At 37.5% G+C, this 19905-nt stretch overlaps 1 protein-coding gene across 32 annotated transcripts in view; it reads left to right on the top strand.

Moving 5' to 3' along the window:
• MTPAP (mitochondrial poly(A) polymerase) overlaps nt 1-19905 on the top strand; it is a 133287-nt gene that overhangs the window by 21449 nt on the left and 91933 nt on the right. For 24 of the 32 annotated variants that reach the window (XR_014817088.1, XR_014817097.1, XR_014817083.1 and 21 more), the window contains exons 7-10: nt 625-717; nt 799-872; nt 2542-3220; nt 4861-5094. Coding sequence is in view for 2 of the 32 variants with exons in the window: in XM_084978778.1 (XP_084834904.1) it covers nt 625-717; nt 799-872; nt 2542-2895 (521 nt within the window). In the remaining 30 variants the exon portion in view is untranslated. Of the gene's footprint in view, nt 1-624; nt 718-798; nt 873-2541; nt 3496-4860; nt 11593-12419; nt 14829-19304; nt 19478-19905 lie in introns of those variants that run through there. The other 8 variants (XR_014817096.1, XR_014817084.1, XR_014817101.1 and 5 more) reach the window with 7 other exon arrangements.

The raw sequence follows: 19905 nt of genomic DNA on the forward strand, positions 1-19905 counted from the left end.
GTATTGTACAGTGGAAGGTAGATTAGAATGGCTGAGGGATTTCATGGTGTGTATTTATCAATAACCCTAGTTTTGAAACAGTTAACCACTGAACTTATAAGTACTGTTAGAAAAGGTGAATGCTTACGTCCACTGTGCTGTTGAACTTGTACCGAACCTCAGTCCCTCTAGGGCACTGCATTTTAGCAATTATCTGAAGTTTTTCAAAACTCTTAGGACATTCAGTTTGTGTGTGTCATAGATAAATTGTTGAAAGTAAATGCATAAAAAGCTGGTAGGATTGAAAATGGAGATCGAAATTAAGTATCACTGATCTAAGATGGTGCCAAGATTTAAGCTGGTGAATCTGCGTTTTCGTTTATAACTAGAAAACTGATAACCTCAGAAGATAGATTAGGAATCACTGAATGTTGATAGGCAGTTCTAGTTTGCTCAAGTAAAAATAGTATAATTGGTCTCAAGTCTTTTTTAATGAAGTTTTAATCCTACTAATGCTGATAATATATATATATAAACACTAATAATAGGGTGCATGAATCGATAACTTTGATTTATGTGACTATAGGTTTTTGAAGTAGAGAATATCTTTGAAAGAAATGTATTTTTTGTTTCTGTTTATTAAAGATGCAGAAGATAAGTGTATAATAGAAGGCCACAACTGTACATTTGTTCGTGACTTGAATAAAATTAAACCTTCAGGAAACACAGAATCACTAGGTAGGTGTTTTTTTTCTCTTTGTTCCTTTTTGGACTGAAATGGACTTTCTTCTTATTTTCCTTGTTTTAATTTTCTTACAGAATTACTACTGAAAGAATTTTTTGAATATTTTGGAAATTTCGCTTTCAATAAAAATTCCATAAATATTCGACAGGTAAATACTGTTTTAATATTTGGTTATTAGGTATGTGGTCTCCTGCTGTCCTAATATTCAGTGGTTTTCAGATCACTCTAACAAATGTCATTGCATGTCAATGCTGCAGTGATAGGTAGTGATAAGGAAATTGATGCCTCATGGCTAAGATCATTCATCTGGTGTTTAGAAGAGCAAAGACCATCTCTTTGGACATCTGCCTTTGTCACTTTGCCGTGATACCTTTGTTGTCACTTACTGCTAATACTGTGTCTTTCAAAATGGGGAATATGTTCTGAGAAGTTTTTTAGAAAACATAATTTTTCATCCAGTTCTCTTTAAGCTGGATTTGGGTTTCCATGGAAGAAACAGAATACCTAGTCCCAAAGGTAGATTTTAGTAATTCCCTCAGTTTGAGCCCTTAGGATTTCATTTAACTTGGGTGAGTGAATTTATGACTTGGGTTCATCTGAGTAGCTGGAATGATGGACATTTTCCATGAAAGAAAATATCGGAGCAAACCCTAGGCAAAATTTGTCTGTAAATGGGGATACTTAAGATGACTCTCTGGGTTTATTCTGTTTAGTATGTGGTTATTTGGGTACAGCCCTTAGGATATTGGCTTCATAAAACACATACTTAAATAGTCTTTGTTGTTTGTTCTACTCTCTTTCTTTCCTTCTTTCCGATCCCTTATCTTGCTCATGGAGATTTTGTTAAAAACAAGTGAGAGAGAGAAGGTGTGGGGAAGGGAGTGGGTAGAGGCACAGAACTGTGGAACGCAATGTAGAAAAAGAGGGCGCAGAACACAGGAAGCTCTTGACCCTTTTTGTGCCCTGGCCCCTTGGGGCTCAGAGATGACAGACAGGCAGGACCTGCTGGGCAGAAGAGGCTTGAGAGAAGTTAGGGGTTAACTGGGCTGCCCACACTGAGGCCTCTTTACTTCTGGTTTGCGGGATTTAAGTTCTGTGTGTGATATCATTTGAGAAAGGGAGAGATCATCTAGGCTAATAGAACACTGATGTTCATGTGAGTCGTAGCTCTGGCTTTTCTTTTTATTTCTGTGGGATGTCTTACTTGGCAGAGCCTTATTTAAGTCAGATCTTTAGCAATGTATATAGGAAACTTTTAGAGTTTTAAAATGAATAATGAATAATCCTTTGTTCCTTCTCTTCCTTTCTCAATTTCATACTTGGGAAACATTAATTACTATATTTAATCCAAGGCTTCTGAGTCTGTGTGCCTCTAGTCCCACTGTAATAGCAAGTCTCAAAAATAAGTGTATCTTATTTTCTGTCACTTTTTTTTTCATAATTTTTTCTCTCCCAGCTCTATTCTGTTAGGTAAATTTTTATGTTATTTTAAAAATACTTTTAGTGGTTGACTTAGTCCAGATACCTCTCTTCTGAGCAGTGACATCATCATCCATAGCTCATAAACCTAGTTTTTTTTTTTCTCTAAAGAATACTCATAAAAGTACAGTGGAAAAAATCAGTCAGAAGTACGTACACGTATATGCACTCATGCATAGCATGCATACCCAGTCCCCTTGGGGAAGAAAGAAATTCTTTACCCTGTAAAGTTAATGCTAGTATTTTACATGGTTTTGACATTTTATTAAACCAAACGGTTTTTATATCTGGGACCTTCATGTACTTATAAATTTTTTCTTCCTCGTAATAATCTATAGGGAAGGGAACAAAACAAACCTGAATCTTCTCCACTGCACATTCAGAATCCATTTGAAACCTCTCTCAACATAAGCAAAAATGTAAGTCAAAGCCAGCTGCAAAAATTTGTAGAGCTGGCCAGAGAAAGCGCCTGGATTTTACATCAGGAAGTTAAAGAACGCCAGTCAAGCAACCAGCCCTGGGGGCTGGCCACCCTGCTGCTGCCTTCTGTAGCAAATAACATATCTTTTGTCAAGAAGCGAAAGAAGCCTGCAAGTGAAAGAATTAAAAACTTGTTGGAATCCATAAAAAGTAGCAGCACAGAACATCCCACAGACACCAATGGGAAAAGAGCTGTTAACACTCAGGCATGATGGTGGCTGCTTTGCCTTCAGAACTGGTTTTTGTCCTGTACGATGATCTCTGGACCTGGAAGAACTGCGTGAAACTCACAGATCACCCTGTCTTCTGCTGTCTCTCTTCATGATCTCTTCTCTTTGGGCCCCTTAACCTGGTCCGATGTCCTGCGACATTTTTGGTCTGATGCCCAGGGATGCTGTGGTGAAACGTTAGCCGAGGGAACAGGTGACAGAAGATTGGAATGTGCTTCAGATAAACCATACAGATCAGTTTTAGAATCAAACCGTTGTTGATTCCACATCAGTCCCAGGGTGTAAATCATTGAAAAGAACTCTCTAGGTATGTACATATATAGGCAAAGAATACAATAAAGCTGCAAAATTTGATAGTACTCCTTATTTTTGTATTCTTCACAATACTCTTATTCACATATAGACAGACTGGTACTGATTTCCAAAAATGTTCATATTCTTAAAAGATACGAATGCATATACTTCAGTTACTACCTTCTAGGTATTCTAAGCCCCATATATAAAAATATTGATCCACGGTATTTAAAAATATAATTTAGTTCATTTTTCTATTTTCAAAATAAAGTCCTTTTTTTGCTAATATATGATATTGCCAATGTTCCTTCACTTCTCTTTTGAGAATTCCTTTCCCTCTGTGGGAAATAAATATGTATTGGGATATAATTTCCATTACATTTCCTGTAGAGTACTTTTCAGTTTAAGAAACAAGTAGGGTCATGTTAGAAAACACAGGCTGGAGCCAGACTGACTTCACAGTGAATTATTTGGTGTCTTTGGGCTCCAGTTGTTTCATCTGTAAAATGGGACACTAACAGCGCCTCCTTCACCAGATCGTAGTGAAGAGTAGGGGGTGCCCATAAATAGGTGCAAGGTCAGGGGCCTGGCACCTGGTCCACATTCTCTGTCTTTAGCTGTGCTTTCTAGTGTTGGTGGTATATAATTTTTATTCTTGCTACTCAATTCAGATATAGAGTTTGTAGTGGTTCTCAAAATAGTTTCCCATCTAAGTTTTAGGCCAGAAGTTCTAATGAGCTCTGCTTGGGATGTTATGGGAAATTCACTAATAAAATTATTAGAAAGCAAATAAGTCCTGTGCCCATGTGGCTATGCTATTTGATTTCACATCTGAAGCCAACAAACAAGCATCAGTGTTCTTTTATACATGTGGTGTCCTTAAATTAAAAGCCATTTTTCACTTGTTTTTTAATTAGGTTGATTCTTTTGGGCTAGAAATCTGTATCAAGAGTTAAAAAGAGGTTTAAAAAGCATAAATATTTAAGAGTTTCTAAATGAAATGATTTTTTTTCTTGTTCACATATTTGATTGGATATTTTCTTTTTTTAGGTTGGTGTTAAGTCTAAAATGGTCATTTAAGCACAGAAAGTATACAAATGTGTTAGCATTTCCTTTCCTTTAGGTCTGTTTTACTTTGCAGAATGAGATTTAATCATGGCATGAGTTTTAATCTACACTAATCTTTTAACATCAAGCGTTAATTCTTGTAAACTTGTGTAGGCTACAAACAAATTTATTATGTTTTCTCCTAAGTTTATTTTATGACTTGACAAATTTTTAAAAGTTCCCGTGACATCTTGGGGATCATCGTTATTGCCAGCTCTTAGTTAAAACTAATTGCAGCAATAAAAGTAAGGACTTTTTTTTTCCAAAGTTTTTCTTTTCTAGCTATTATGATGTTTTCATTCACCAGCTTTCATGAGCAGTAAGCTTTATTCTCTGTGTGAAAGTAATTTTGATATGAGCTTACCTGGATCCGACTGATTTCAGTTACGCATCATTCCAGGTTTTGTAGCCCACTAGTATAATTACCCACTTTTAGGAAATGAGAGAATTGTCCAGAGACCTTCTAGGAAAGCAGCGTGTAATCTGTCTCATTCACAAAGCTCCTCCCTGCTGTCATTTACTACTTGCCTCTCTGTTTTGCTCTAGGGTGAGAACAGAATTAGACTGTTTCAAGTCACTTCATGTTCCTAGAGATTCCTTGGCTTTAGAAGGACAGCTCTGTTCAGTTCCATACGGCCTGCTGGTGCCAGAGTAGGAACATGCTCCCTTTGCATGCCTAAGTCTAAACCTGCGCAGTGAGCATCTGTGGCAGAAGCGGCAGAAAGAGCAGCCGAGCCAGGTGGTGGCTCTCTCCACTCGCCAGAGCTTGGTACTCAGCTGGTGAGTAGCTGTCATTGCGTCTTGATGCAGCGAAACCATCCAAAATGCTGTCACAAGGAGGAAATCTTTTCTGCCCAAGATGATCAGAAAAGGCTTCATCCATCACATAGAATAGGATAGGTCTTGACGGGAATTGTCATCTGTGTCGTCCAGAGCCAGGGCCTGGAGTTTGTCATTCTGGGAGCAGAAGTGTAAATAGGAGCCAGGAGGAGGAGGCGTGTTTGGAGACCTGGCCGGCCAGGCCAGCAGGGATGGGATTTTGCTCTGGTACTCAGGGAATCAAGGCTGAGGGAGATGGTGAGACTGCCCATGGTGAGCCAAGGAGGTGGTGTGTTTTCAGCGGGAAAGCGTTGAAGGTTTCTGTGTTACGGAAAAGTAGAAGCTAAAGCACTGCTTTAGATGACTCATCTGTTAGCAAGCAGTTACCGAGCACTGCTCCTTTTTTTCTTAGCAGATTTGAGTACCTTAGGTCCCATCATTAAATTCGGTAAAATTTGGCTGTGAAATTTTCCACAAAGGTCCAGAAGCTGATTTTCATATACCTCACAGGAGTCTTTCTCTAATGTTTAACAAGTAAGTAAAGCTTAAGAGGTTTAAAGCGATCATCAGGAAATATCATCAGGTAATGACATATAATTTTATGTAAAGCCTTACTAATGAGAAATTCTTTGCAGTATATACTTGGAAAAGATTGAAAACATGACCAGAAATCACTTTTCACCTTGGGATGATGTTGGAAAATTTATTTTAAATACTTGAAAGGCTTATTTCAGTTTCCATGCTGAGTCCAATTACTTGTGGGTACATATTCCAACGAATATAAACATTACAGCGTTCCTCTGGAATTCCCATGGAGCAGCTCCCAGAAAATGTCTACTTTAGATAGAATCTTTAATCTGTAATCTCTATGATATAGGATATATAAATCACCACATTTTAAAAATATACTACTCATTTTTTTTTTTTTTGGTCTTTTGTCTTTTTTTTTTTTAGGGCTGCACTCGTGGCACATGGAAGTTCCCAGGCTAGGGGTCCAATTGCAGCTGTAGCTGCCGGCCTACACCACAGCCACAGCAACTCGGGATCCGAGCCACCTCTGCAACCTTCACTACAGCTCACAGCAACACTGGATCCTTAACCCACTGATCGACGCCAGGGATCAAACCCCTGTCCTCATGGATGCCAGTCAGGTTCATTAACTGTTGAGCTATGACGGGAACTCTGGAAAAATACACTACTCATATTTTAAATGTGATCCCTCATGTTACCTGTGCGTATGCATGTCCACCCATCGTTAAGAACTCAGTGGAGTCAAGGACGTATTAAATGCATTATTCACTTTTTCTCTCTACCCTTCGATGAATCCATTTAAACTCTCATGGCAAAGTTTCTAAGCTTTGAGGATGTGATGCTGAGATGTTTTAAAGAGAATATTGGAAAGAGAGGACTTGAAACCATAAATGTTACACGGTGAAGATACATGTATGATAAAATAGCTAATTTGGAATAGGCCAAGTCTAAGTAAATGAAAAAATATAAATTATAGATTGTTCTTTCTTCTGGGTTTATTTTGAAGTATGGCACATTGGAAACTTAAACTATCATCGATGCTGTCAAATGAAATGGAACAAATTAACAAAAGATTACGAATGAGGTCTGTGTTACGTTCTGTGTCACCACAGCTCATTAACATGTGACACTTGTCAAGTGCAGTGAAAGTTTGTACATTTTGAAGTTTTTCCTATTGCAGAGTTACTGGAATAGGATTTAGACTAATGTAACTTAATGATTAGTGTTTTATAATTAATCTTTGCTAAGCTTAACACGTGGGCTTGGAGAATGATGAGAAGTGACATTAACATCTCTTTTACAAACTCTTAAAAACTGAGTCGAAGGTGGATTAATGAGGCTGGCTGATGTTGCAATGGAATTTGAAGCTCAAAAATCTGTTTTTTTAAAATCCATGTAAAATGTAAATTATACTTCTGTAGACATACATATCACTATAAAACTAGAGCAAGCTTGGCCTTATTTTTTTTTTTTTAGCAGTTGATTTTGGTGACTTTAAAAGGGTTGTTTGTATGTGACAGCATCCCCCCTTTCTCCCAATTCTCTAATTGAACCTACAGTAATAAGCATCCTTGGAGTTTCCCTGCTTTTCTTCTTGGCATCACTGGTTATAAAGCTCAGTTACCAGTACTGAGTGGTTTCCTTTAGCTTTATATAATTGCGTTTTTAAAAAAGGTTTACAGGAGATCCTGTCATGGCTCAGCAGAAGTGAATCTGACTAGCATTCATGAGGACGCAAGTTCAGTCCCTGGCCTTTCTCAGTGAGTTAAGGATCCGGTGTCGCAGTGAGCTATGGTGTAGGTCACAGACGCTGCTCAGATCTCATGTTGCTGTGGCTGTGGCATAGGCCAATGGCTACAGCTCCAATTTGACCCCTAGCCCAGAGACAGGTGCAGCCCTAAAAAGAAAAAAAAAAGTAAAAAAATTTTTCACATTTTATATTTTTACTTGATCCCTTCTTTTTTTTTAAGAAATGATGACTAAGAGTAACGGTGAGCAGTGGTACTTGACTTACCGGTTGTTTGGTGATAAGATAGACTCAAATAATCAGTTTTTATAGAAGACTGATTTCAAGAGCTTCACCCTCACCTCTGGACAGAGGACTGTCAAATCACTATTTTAGTCCCACCGCTAGAACTTCATCATTATTGTGTATTGGACTTTGTGCTTCAGCTCCAAATCGGCAGTTTAAATGAAAATTTTCTTCCTTAAAATTGGCTAACCTCTTAATTTGCCTATTTCTGTTGTTGGTACCATTATTCTCAGCCACTTGAGTTCAAACTCTGAGATCCTTTTAGACTCCTTTTTTCTCCTGTTTAATTAATCTCTCTCTGTTTCTGTTGGCATTAGCTTAGTTCACGTCAGTACCTATCTTCTAATACACCAGTCTTTTGGCTTGTTTCCCAGCCCAGTGACCCCTTCTGTGATCCATGCGAACCAATTTTCTAAGGAGTAGGAGTCAAGAAAGTACGTTTTATGGTAAATTAATATTAAATTATATGTGTTTGTTTATTGTAAAGATACCTTGGAATTGTACAGAGCTTTAAGGTCATTCTAAATATCAGGGAACATCTTTGTGTAGGTGTCCAAAACAGACACCGACTGAAGGTTCTAATTAGTCAAAAGCACTGGTTTTTTCTCTAACATCAAACTGTTTATACACACTATTGACTTCTTAAAGTTTTCAAACTTCTCTAGTAATAACAATCCCAAAATACTGGTACAACGGAGTCACTCATTCAGCAAATATTTCCCCGGATTGCTGTGTGCCAGACACTCTCCAACTGAGACGTAAATACCAAGAGAGACAAAAATTTTGAATTGCTGGAAAAAATGATGTTTATTCCTGAAGAGCGAGGCTTAGTGTAAGGGTAACAGTTTTGCGTATGTATCAATTAATAAAGGTGCAACCAATTAAAATCCTGTAAGGATTTTTAAAAGAAACTTGAAACTCATTGGAAGTATATGAGGAAGAATAAATATATAAAAGTAGCCAGAAGAAATTTTTTTTTTTTTTTTCTTTTTAGGGCCACACTTGTAGTATATAGAAGTTCCCAGGCTAGGGGTCCAATCTGAGCTACAGCTGTCTGCCACAGCCACAGCCACGACTCAGGATCTGAGCCGTGTCTGCAGCCTACACCACAGCTCACGGCAACACTGGATCTTTAACCCACTGATCAAGGCCAGGGATTGAATCTGCATCCTCTTGGATACCAGTCAGGTTCATAACCATTGAGCCACTATAGAAACTCCAAAAAATTGTTTTATTTAATAAGTAACATTAAAATATAAGGCAAGGTAATTTAAACAATACTGCTGGCTTGAGATAGACAAATCTTTGGATCAGTACAGAAATATACTCAAACTATATATGGGAATTTATAGTAATAAAAGGCAATATTTCAAGTCAATAGAAAGATGGATTATTCAGTAAATTGTGTTGGGACAACTGGTAGCTATTGGAAAAGAAAAGTTTGACCCTAGTCTTACTCTTTACCCAAATAAATTCCAGGTGGGTCTGAATCTAAATGTGAGGCGGGGGAGTGAAATCATAAAGTGCAAAAGAAATCATAGATGAATATTATAAACCTAGGGTAGGGCAGGGTGCCTTTTCAAAGCATGACATGCATTTATGAAAGAATATATTGATAAGTTTGACTACTTTAGAATGGAAAACTATACCACAAAGCAACCATAAATAAAGTTTAAAATTCTAATACTAATGAAAAGGGCCAATTTTTCTAATGAGCTCTACAAATCTAAAAGTAGTAGGCAAAGACAACTTACCTATTATGAAGAATTTGAACACAAGCAAAAGTAAACTGAAAAGTATTAGGAACTTGCATAAATCCATCACCTCTTTCAGTAATTAACTCATGGCAATTGGCTTTAATCTATAACTGTATTTATTTACCCCACCTGTATTATTTTAAGGATATTCCAGTCATACTATCATTTTATCTGTAAATATGTCCATTCCCTCCAGAACGATAAGAACTTTTCTCTAACATAATCACAAATCATTATCAAACCTACGTAGAACAAACGCAAGCAATAATTCTCTAATATCTTCATATCCATTCAGAGTTCAGGTTTCCAGTTGTGTTACGGATCTCACAGTTGTTTTTTCCCAAAGCACGTTTATTGGGGTCCGGTCATAGTCCCCACCTTGTGATTGGTTGATGCATTTCTGAAGTCTCTTGAATTTTTAGGTTTCTGCTTCATATCTCTTTTTTTGTCTTTTTGCAAGTTTTTGAAGATACCGAGTTGTTTTTCTTATAGCGTTTCCTGCAACATGGATTGTGCTGATTTTGTCAGCGCCTGTGATGATGTGCTGTGGAGTCATTCTTTAACTGTGTCTAATTTTTTAAACCCTTTCATTGAATTCTCAATTCCAGGAGGTTTTGTTTGTTTGTTTCCAGTTCTAGAATTTCTATTTGGTACTTAAAAAAAATTTTTTTTTCTAATTTTCTGACAAATTTCTCAGGCACAACTTTGATTTTCTTATGAAGTCTGTCTAATAACTTGATTATCTGGTCGGCTCCTGTTTTCCATGATGTTGTTGACCCCTCTCCTTGTGTACCTAACTGTTGTTACCCTGTGTGCTGACCTGGTAGGTGAAAAACAGTAGATGACGTGAGGGAGGGCGATGCTGATCTTCCTTCAGGATGGATGTATTTTTGCTTCCGGAAGGTGGGTAGGAGGACTTAGGATCCTGAATCACCGTGATCTAGAAAGAAAGGGCATGAGATTTTGAAGTTGGATTGAGTTCCAGATTCTGGTTCATCTTTCCTCTCAGAATGTTAGCCTCACCCAGAGCCAGGAGCGTTTACCAGGCCTCTTTTCCTTGATAGACCTTGAGCTCCAGTTCTTGTCCCGTTTCCCCGTGACCTTTCTGAAAGCTCTGCTCAGCAGATGTCCAAATGGGCTCACCTGTGGAGGTGTGCTTCTCCACGGCCCTGCAAGTCTTCACTGCCCTAGTAGCATCTGGATGCTCTCAGGCAACTGCTTCTTGTTTTGCCTGGCGGAAAGTTGTCGTCAGTGAGAGAGGTGGTAGGTACTACCTAGTCTGATGTTACCGGAAGCCGGTGAGCTCTTTTTGATTCCAGCTTCTGATCCCTTATGTATATATATTTGTAATTTTATAGGACTGATGTATACTGTTCCTGTGGTTTACTTCCTTGCAAGGGACTTTCACATGTTGAGTTGGGCTTTGTATGTATAGCAGCGCAGACACCTGGCTGGAGGGAAAGCCTGGTTCACCACTGAGGAAGCAAGGTACTGCATATGTTGCTGGGCTCTGCTTCAGAAATCGCCAGCTTTTATTTCTGGATTGTGATTTCCTCATAGAGGATCTTGTACATGCCAATTCAAAGTTTAAATTTATGCCATGTGTGAATGAGTGGCAAAGCGCCCAAGTAAGAATGGGGAAAAATATCTTCTTTTTCCAATCATATTCAGACACCTCAAACAACTAGGAAATACACTTTTTCTTCCAGCTTTCCAAAATATTTATCTGGGCTGAGGTCAAGAATGAAAGCATTTTAGGCCAAAGTGCATCTTGAAAATTTTATGATTTATAAAAGAGTTTAAAAATTCTCTTTTGAATTAAAGCCTATGTTATTATCAGAGTGTTTTATTTATGAACACACAATATTAGTGAATTTATATATCAGTGAAATATTTTAAGTGTATCTTTTCTGTTATTTCTCTAATATTTGATTATTTCATGTTTGTGGTTTATTAGTTTAATTATCAGCATATATTTGTTTAGGTAACAGAGAAGCAGCAATTAACAATATCTATATTATTTTGAGTTAGTTTTCAACTTGTATTTATAATTTGCTACATATATTCTACCATTTATATATTTCCAGGAACTTTAATTTAGGTCTCTAAATATTTAATAAAATCATTTTGCAGACTAAATTATTTGATGTTTTTATCTTGATTACTCTGAACAAAGCCAGTACTTCAAGTTTATCCTTGATGCTTCAGGGTGAAAATTGTGTTAAGTAGTATTTGAATTTAAATGTGGTTTTAAAATGTTTCTTAATTCTAAAGCCCTTTGTAGTTCCCATTTTCTAAGTAATATTAGCTATATTTGATCTTCTGATGAAGAGAGACTTGACTATGATTAAATATGTGCAGTACCATCCTGGAATAAATTTTTATTCATAGATTAATAAAATATGTGCAGCATGATTTAGGAGAAAATATTTTAGGCCATTAAATTTAGTTACATAAGCTACAGTCTGTTTTAAATTCTGTGCAACAAAATCTGTTTTGCTTTAAAAATAAAATGTTCATTACACTGGGAAATGTGGAATATTAGTTTTTCAAGGCCATCAGAAGCATCTCCAATCACATATTTAGGAAATTTTAAAAATACTAGTTTTAGCCTGTCAACTTAATGGCATTTGTTATTATTGTCTAATTTTCTTATCTGTACTTAAAAGCCTTAAGAATGCTTAATCTTTGATTTGGTTGCATTTCTTATAGTACCTTCTTTTTTCAAATGCAGTACTTTTTTTTTTTTTTTTTTTTTTTGTCATACCCACAGTGTGTGGAAGTTCCTGAGCCAGGGAGTTACCAGCAGTAACAATGCCAGATCCTTAACCCACTAGACCACCAGGGTACTCCATCAAATACAGTTCTTTTCTCTGATATGTAATAAGATATAACGTATAGGATCTCCCACAGCTTGGTAATTAATAAGCATTGTTTTCTTTCCCTTATCCCGCTCCCGTTCTTAGCCCATAATTTTGAAGGTATTAAGAAATAAAAGTAGTACCAGGACAACCCACAGAATGGGAGAAAATATTTGCAAATGAAGTGACTGACAAGGGATTAATCCCCAAAATATATAAACACCTCCTGAAGCTCAACACCAAAGAAACAAACCATCCCATCAAATAATGGACAGAAGATCTAAGCAGACAGTTCTCCAAAGAAGATAAACAGATGGCCAAAAAGACGCATGAAAAGATGTTCAACATCACTAATTGTTAGAGAAATGCAAATCAAAACTACTCTGAGGTACCGCCTTACACCAGCCATTATGGCTATCATCAAAAGTCTATAAACAATAAATGCTGGAGTGGGTGTAGAGAAAAGGAAACCCTCTTACACTGTTGATGGGAATGTAAATTGGTATAACCATTATGGAAAACAGTATGGAGATTCCTCAAAAAACTAAAAATAGAATTATTATTTGATCCAGCAGTCCCACTTCTGGGCATCTATCCAGAGAAAACCATGACTCAAAAAAAATACATGTACCCCAATGTTAATTGCAGTACTATATACAATAGCCAAGACATGGAGGCAGCTTAACTGTCCATCTACAGAGGAGCAGATAAAGAATCAGTGGTACATATACCCAATGGAATATTACTAAGCCATGAAAAATGAAATAATGGCATTTGCAGCAACGTGGATAGACTTAGAAATTATCATGTTAGGTTAGACAGATATAAACATCATATGCTATCACTTATATGCGGAATCTAAAAAAAAGGATACAGTGAACTTACTTGCAGATAGAAACTGACTCATAGACTTTGAAAAAACTTACAGTTACCAAAGGAGACAGGTTGCGGCTGGGGATTGGGATGGAAATGTTGTAAAATTGGGTTGCGATGATAAAATTCATTGAGTTAAAAAAATAGTACCAGGAAAAAAAATCTAAGAGCTCAGCTTCTATTTAAAAAATTTAAACTTCTCTTTCTAAAAGAAAGATTCAGAATTAATACATAATGTTGTAGGCGGATTTCTGTGATGGCCCCCAAGTTTTCCACTCTCTGGAGGACTGGCCCTATGTAATCTCCTCTCTTTGAGTCAGATCAGACCTGAGAGTAGGATGGAATGGTCACTGCCTTAATTGGGTTGCATTAAATGGCAAAGGCGATCGTTGAATCATCATTCCTGTGGTTGTTATCTGATATGACTCCTTAGCAGACTGGAGAGAAATTCCTGCTGGCTTTGAAGAAGCAAGCTGCCGTATTGCAGACGGCCACATGGCTTGGACCTGAAGGTGGCTTTGAAGAGCGTACGAAGACATAATAAACAAACATAAGAGCTCTTAAGAGCATCCCAAGCCGCAGGTGAGATTGCACCCTAGCCAGAGCCTTGATGTTAGCCTTTCGAGACTGAGTAGAGGACTAGTTAAATCTATTTCTGACTCCCGCCCAAACCACAGAAATGGTGAGAAGATCAATGTATGTTGTTTTAAGCTGCTATATTTGTGGTAATTTGTTATGCAGTTAAAGAGAAGAAGTAGATTTGGGAAAAACCTCTCTCTGTGAAAGTTTGATTTCTTCCTTCATTATATGGTGTTTGTATCTTTGTTCAGAACTGGCAGTAAAAAGATGAAGATCAAATATGTGTAGACATATATCATCATCTTCATCAGTAATCAATGATTGGTAGCTGTGGACTGACTAATGGCCCCAGCCACGTCTGCGTCTAATCCCAGAACCCGAGCCTGTCACTTTGCAAGGCTAAAGGGACTTTGTGGGTGTGGTTAAGTTAAAGGCCCTGAGATGGGGAGGGTGGCTGGATTATCTCAGCGGGCCCAGTATAATCACAAGGGTACTTGTAAGAGGGAGGCTGAAGAGTCAGAGAGAGGAAAGAAGATGTGATGAGGAACTTGAAGATGCCCCACTGCTGCTTCGAAGATGGAGAAGGGCATGAGCCCAGGGCATGGGCAGCCTCTGGAAGCTGGAGAAGGACAGGAAGCAAATTCTTCTCAAGAGCTCCCACAAGGAAGCAGCCCTGCTCACACCCTGGGTTTAGGACTCACCTCCAGAACTGTACATTAAGAAATGGGTGGTGTGTTAAGCCACTACATTTGTGGTAATCTGTGCAGCAGTAGGGAAATAACACACAGGATATCTGAGGGAAGCCTTTTCCAATGAAGAAACGAATGCTTTGTAGGACACAAACTATATAGGAGGAAGAACAACTCAAAGATAACAACTTGAGTAGTTGTTAAATTGCCTTTTGGGGGTTCTAAGGCAGGGACCTCCTACTTTGCCACCTTGCTAATGTACTATGTATATCTTCTTTATTCTTATTATATGTAATATACTTATTATATTTTTGTATATTTTATATTTATATACTTTATTGATGTGTATGATCAAATCTTTTGCAATGAAAAATTTTGAGTTTTTCTTATTATTTATATATTTTGGATACAGGCCCTTTATCAAATTTTTTTTTCTAGTCTTTAGCTTACCTTTGTGTTATTTTAACAGTGTCTTTTTTTTTGTTTTTTGTTTTTTGCTTTTTATGGCCACACCCGCAACCTATGGAAGTTTCCCGGCTAGGGGTCAAATCAGAGCTGCAGCTGCCAGCCTGCACCACAGCCTATGCCACACAGGATCCAAGCTACATCTGTGACCTACACCACAGCTTCCAGCAACAACAGATCCTTAACCCACTGAGCAAGGCTGGAGATGGAACCCGCATCCTTATGGATACTAGTTGGGTTCATTACCTCTGAGCCACAAAGCAAACTCCTAACGGTGTCTTTTGAAGAGCTGAAGTTTTAGATTTTGATAACGTTCAGTTTCTGCATATCTTCTTTTACAGATCATGCTTTTGGAGTCCTGTCTAGGTAATTCTTGCCTATCCAAGGCAACAGATTTTTTCATTTGTTGTAGATGTTTTACATTTTTACATCTTACTTCTTGGAGATGTCTTTACATTTTAAATTTACTTTATGCATCATTTTGAGTTAATTTTTGTATGTGGTGTAGAGTATGAATTGAATACCTTGTTTTGCATGCAGATATTCATCAAACTGACTTTGTGCCTTTGTCAGAAATCATTTGTTCGTGCGTGTCTTCACTGACAGTGGTGGAGCAGGGAACTCCAAACTTCATCCCTTTGCTAAAAAGTGATTACATTGGCAAAAACTTACTGAATCAACTTTTCTCCAAGTTTGAAATCTAACAAGAAACTTAAAACAGTGGGAGAATTCATAATGAAGAAAGACGCTGCTGAATTTCCGAGAGAGCTCTGTGGCATTTTAATTCACCTTCGTACCATTTTTTTACTCCTCCACTTGGCAATGGCTACGCAGTTAGCAACCTGCATACTTAGTGTAGCTTCCTGGTTCACAGGGAGTAATATAGACCCAGTTCTCAAATAATTGTTATTATGTGTTTTGATCTGTTTGATAACTCCCTGAAGAATCAGCTCAAGGGCTTAGCTTTCTTTCGTCTACCTCAGAGCTTTCTCAGAGACAAATGAGATTCCTGGGAAACATTTGTCAAAAGCGTTTATTGGCACATATGCTGCTATAACTGCTGGGAGTAAGAGGTAACACTTGGGACAAGTGGTAGACACATTGAAAAATCCTGGGAGAGAAGAGACTGGGAAAAGAAATACATAGGCATATAAGGGCTTTGAAAAACTCTCAGATATATAGGAATCTAGAAAGCCCCAACACATTCACAGGACTGGAGCCCTGCTCATTAAAGACTTGAGAAGATCCTAAGCTTTCACCTCCAGCTGATCTGTAGATCCAGAGAATCAGGAAACGCAGTCATAAACAGCTTGGCTAAGCATTGGCGTGCTCAAACAGAGCCCATCTGCAAAGACGAGGTGACAGTGATGATAGTGGTGAGGATGATGATTGGCTTAAGTCATTTGAGGAGATCCCTGTCAAATCACTAGCCGAACAATAAGCTTAAACAACAGAGATTTCAGTGTCCACGAATGACAAAGTATACTGTCTACGAAATTAGTTTAGAAAACCCACTAAACAAGCAACTACAACCTCCCTCAAAGCAGCAACAGCAAACCCAGAGTTGCCAAAATATAATATTTAGAATATCCAGGTTTCAAAAATATTACGATGCATGCAAGAAACAAAGTATGACCATTATTTGGGGAAAAGATAAATTAACAGTGACTGTCCCAGAGAAAGCATAGACATTGGATGTATTAAACAAAGACTTTAGAACATCTTAAATATGCCAAAAGATCAAGGAAATTATAGGCAAAGACGGAAAGAAAACAGAATAATGTCTCACTAAGGATAGAATATCAATAAAGAGACACAAACCATAAAAAGGAGCCAAATAGAAATTTTGGAGGTGAAAAGAATTAAATTCTTTAGAAAAATATAACAGATTTGAGCAGGCAGAAGAAAGGATCAGTGCGCTTGAAGATAGGTCAATTGAGGCATTCCCCTTGTGACTCAGTGGAAATGAATCTGACCAGCATCCATGAGAATGCAGGTTCGATCCCTGGCCTTGCTCCCCAGGTTAAGGATCCAGCATTGCCATGAGCTGTGGTGTAGGTTGCACACACAGCTTGGATCCTGCATTGCTGTGGCATATCATAGTCCTCAGCTGTAGCTTGGATTTGACCCCTGGCACCTGGGAACTTCCATATGTCACAGGTACAGCCCTAAAAAAAATATAAGCAGAAAAAAAAAGAGGTGGTAGATGCCAGGCTAATATTTTGAAAATGCTGGAAGAAAAAGACTTGTCAATTAAGATTACTATATCTGGCAAAATTGTCTTTCAGAAGTGAAGAAGAAAGAGTATTTTCCTAGATGAATAAAAGCTGAGGCAGCTAGTCACCTGTAGACAAGAAATGCTAAAGGGAACCTTCAGCTTTAAATGAAGGGCATTAGAATTAACGCATAGCCATATGAAAAAAAGTATAAGAATGAAGTTAACTACATAGGTAAATAGAAAAGCGAGTATTATTGATTTTTTTGGTCATTTTAATTTTATTTTATATATGATTTCAGGAACATGCATAAAACTGATTATAAATCTATATAGTGGATATACAGTGTATAAAGATGTAATTTGTGATAATTACAACATAAAGAGGGAACAGAGCTGTGTAATAGCAGAGATTTTATATACTGTTGAAGCTAAATTGGTATTCAGACTGGATTGTTAGTAAATTTAATACGTTAATTGTAATCCCTAGGATAACCACTAAGAAAATAAGTTAAGCATACAGAAAAGTAAATGAGAGAATCATAATAGCATTCTGGAACAAATAAACTAAGCACTAAATGAGGCAGTAATGGAAGAATCGAGGAACCAAAAAATATGATATAAAAAAACAGATAGCAAATTGGCAGAAGTAAGACCTTTACCAGTAATTGCTTTAAATGAAAATTGTTTAAACTCTCCACTCATAAGGCAGCGATGGCAGAAAGCATTGAAAAACAAGACTCAGCTTTATTCTGTTTGTGCACCTCCCTCCTCTCCAGTGTCTGCACTGAAAACTGAGAGCCTAGGACCCACCTTCCTGATTCAGGAGGTCCTCTTGTCTCTGCCTGGGTTCCCCTTCCCAGGACTGCATCTGGGAAACTCAAGGCCAGGAGCTGGGAAAGACATCTCAGAGTCCACCTTTTTCCCCCTTTATGTCCAAAATCATGACAACTGTTTTTTCACAGCTTTTTAGTTGTTTTAAGTGGGCTGGTAAATCCAGTTCCTGTTACTCCATCTTGGCTGGAAGCAGAAGCCAGTATTGATAGGTTTTGTTTTTGTTTTTGTTTTGCTTTTTAGGACTGCACCCACTGCATATGGAAGTTCCCAGGCTAGGGGTCGAATCGGAGCTACAGCTGCCAGCCCATACAATAGCCACAGCAATGTGGGTTCTGAGCTGTGTCTGCAACCTACACCACAGCTCATGGCAATGCCAGATCCCCGACCCACTGAGCAAGGCCAGGGATTGAACCCACATTCTTGTGGATATTAGTTGGATTTGTTTCTGCTGCACCATAACAGGAACTCCTGATTAATTTTTTTTAATGTATAAAAGTCACGTAATGATTTAGGGTTATGATTTTTTAACTCTTTGAACTTGGATTTTATTAGCAAACCTTGGTTTTCACCAATTACTCTATACACTAGATTTATACTGATAACCTTATAATTATCTACTAAAAAAGTATTTCTTTGGCCTTTTAAAAATCTTTTTTTTAAATGATGATAAATACATTACTTGAAAAAATCCTACTCTTTTAAAGCATACCATAAAATAAAATTGCTTTATATTGGTCTTAACTTTTGGCTTTTTTCCCCCCTAAGAGTAAAAAGGAAAAAAAATTTAATTTTGATTGTGTTGACCAATATCTGTTGCCAGGAAGCTATTTTTTTTTTTTTTTTTTTTTTGTATCTCAAGAGAATAGTTGTTGTATGTACTGAGTCATTATGGACTTATATTAATTACAGCAGTTACGGGGGTAAAGAGAGAAAGGCATTCTAATTACTGATCTGGAAACAGGACAACTAGAAAAGTGCTTCTAAGTTCTCTTAAGAAAATATTGCCTTTTCGGGAGTTCCTATTGTGGCTCAGCAGTAATGAACCTGTCTAGGATTCGGGTTTGATCCCTGGCCTTGCTCAGTAGGTTAAGTATCCAGTGTTGCCATGAGCTGTGGTGTAGGTTGCAGATGCTGCTCAGATCCCATGTTGCTGTGGCTGTGGTGTAGGCTGGCAGCTGCAGCTCCAATTCAACCCCCAGCCTGAGAACTTCCATGTGCCACAAGGTGGCCCTAAAAAGCAAAAAAAAAAAAAAAAAAAAATGAATGCCTTTTGATCTAAAATCACTAACTTAGCAAGACACTCCTGAATTTGGATATTTTTAATTTTTTTAGGTTTAATGAAAATAATTTCGTGAGCTGTGTCTGTGCTTGGTTTCTTCCTCTGAAACCTGCTTTCAATTAGAATACCCTGCTCATTTAAATGAAAGGAGGATTTAACCTTAAGTGATGGAAAAGTAGATGTTTCATGACTCACATTGATATGAAAAAACAGTACAAGAATAATGGTGGGTATTGCTTTAATTCTGCGAGTACAAGTTGTAGCTAACAAGAGATGAATAACAAGGTTATATGTACTCTAGGTGTAACATCAGGAAAAATAATGCTTCACACATACAGTACTAATACTTAGTCCTGAAATGCATCAATAAGCCGTAATGTATTTTTTGCTATACTATTCATTATGGTGCTTATTTCTTGGCATAAATATTAATCTGCAAGGAGTTTAGAGCAGTGTAACTAATTTAACTAAAAATTACATAATTAGCCTTGGCTAGAGAAATTTTAGAAATGAATTTTATAGTAATTTTGTGAATAAGAGTTGCCACGTAGCATATCCTTGGAGCAGTGGAGGTATTTTGTGCTTTTTGACAGCTTACTTTTGTGGCTGTCAGTATGGCTGGATATTGGTCAATAGATCAGAATCATAATGTCA

The sequence above is a fragment of the Sus scrofa genome, chromosome 10, assembly GCF_054392235.1.
Source record: "Sus scrofa isolate SSC_HxYL_T2T_F1_AM1 chromosome 10, Sscrofa_HxYL_maternal_Yorkshire_Landrace_v2.0, whole genome shotgun sequence".
Taxonomy (NCBI): domain Eukaryota; kingdom Metazoa; phylum Chordata; class Mammalia; order Artiodactyla; family Suidae; genus Sus; species Sus scrofa.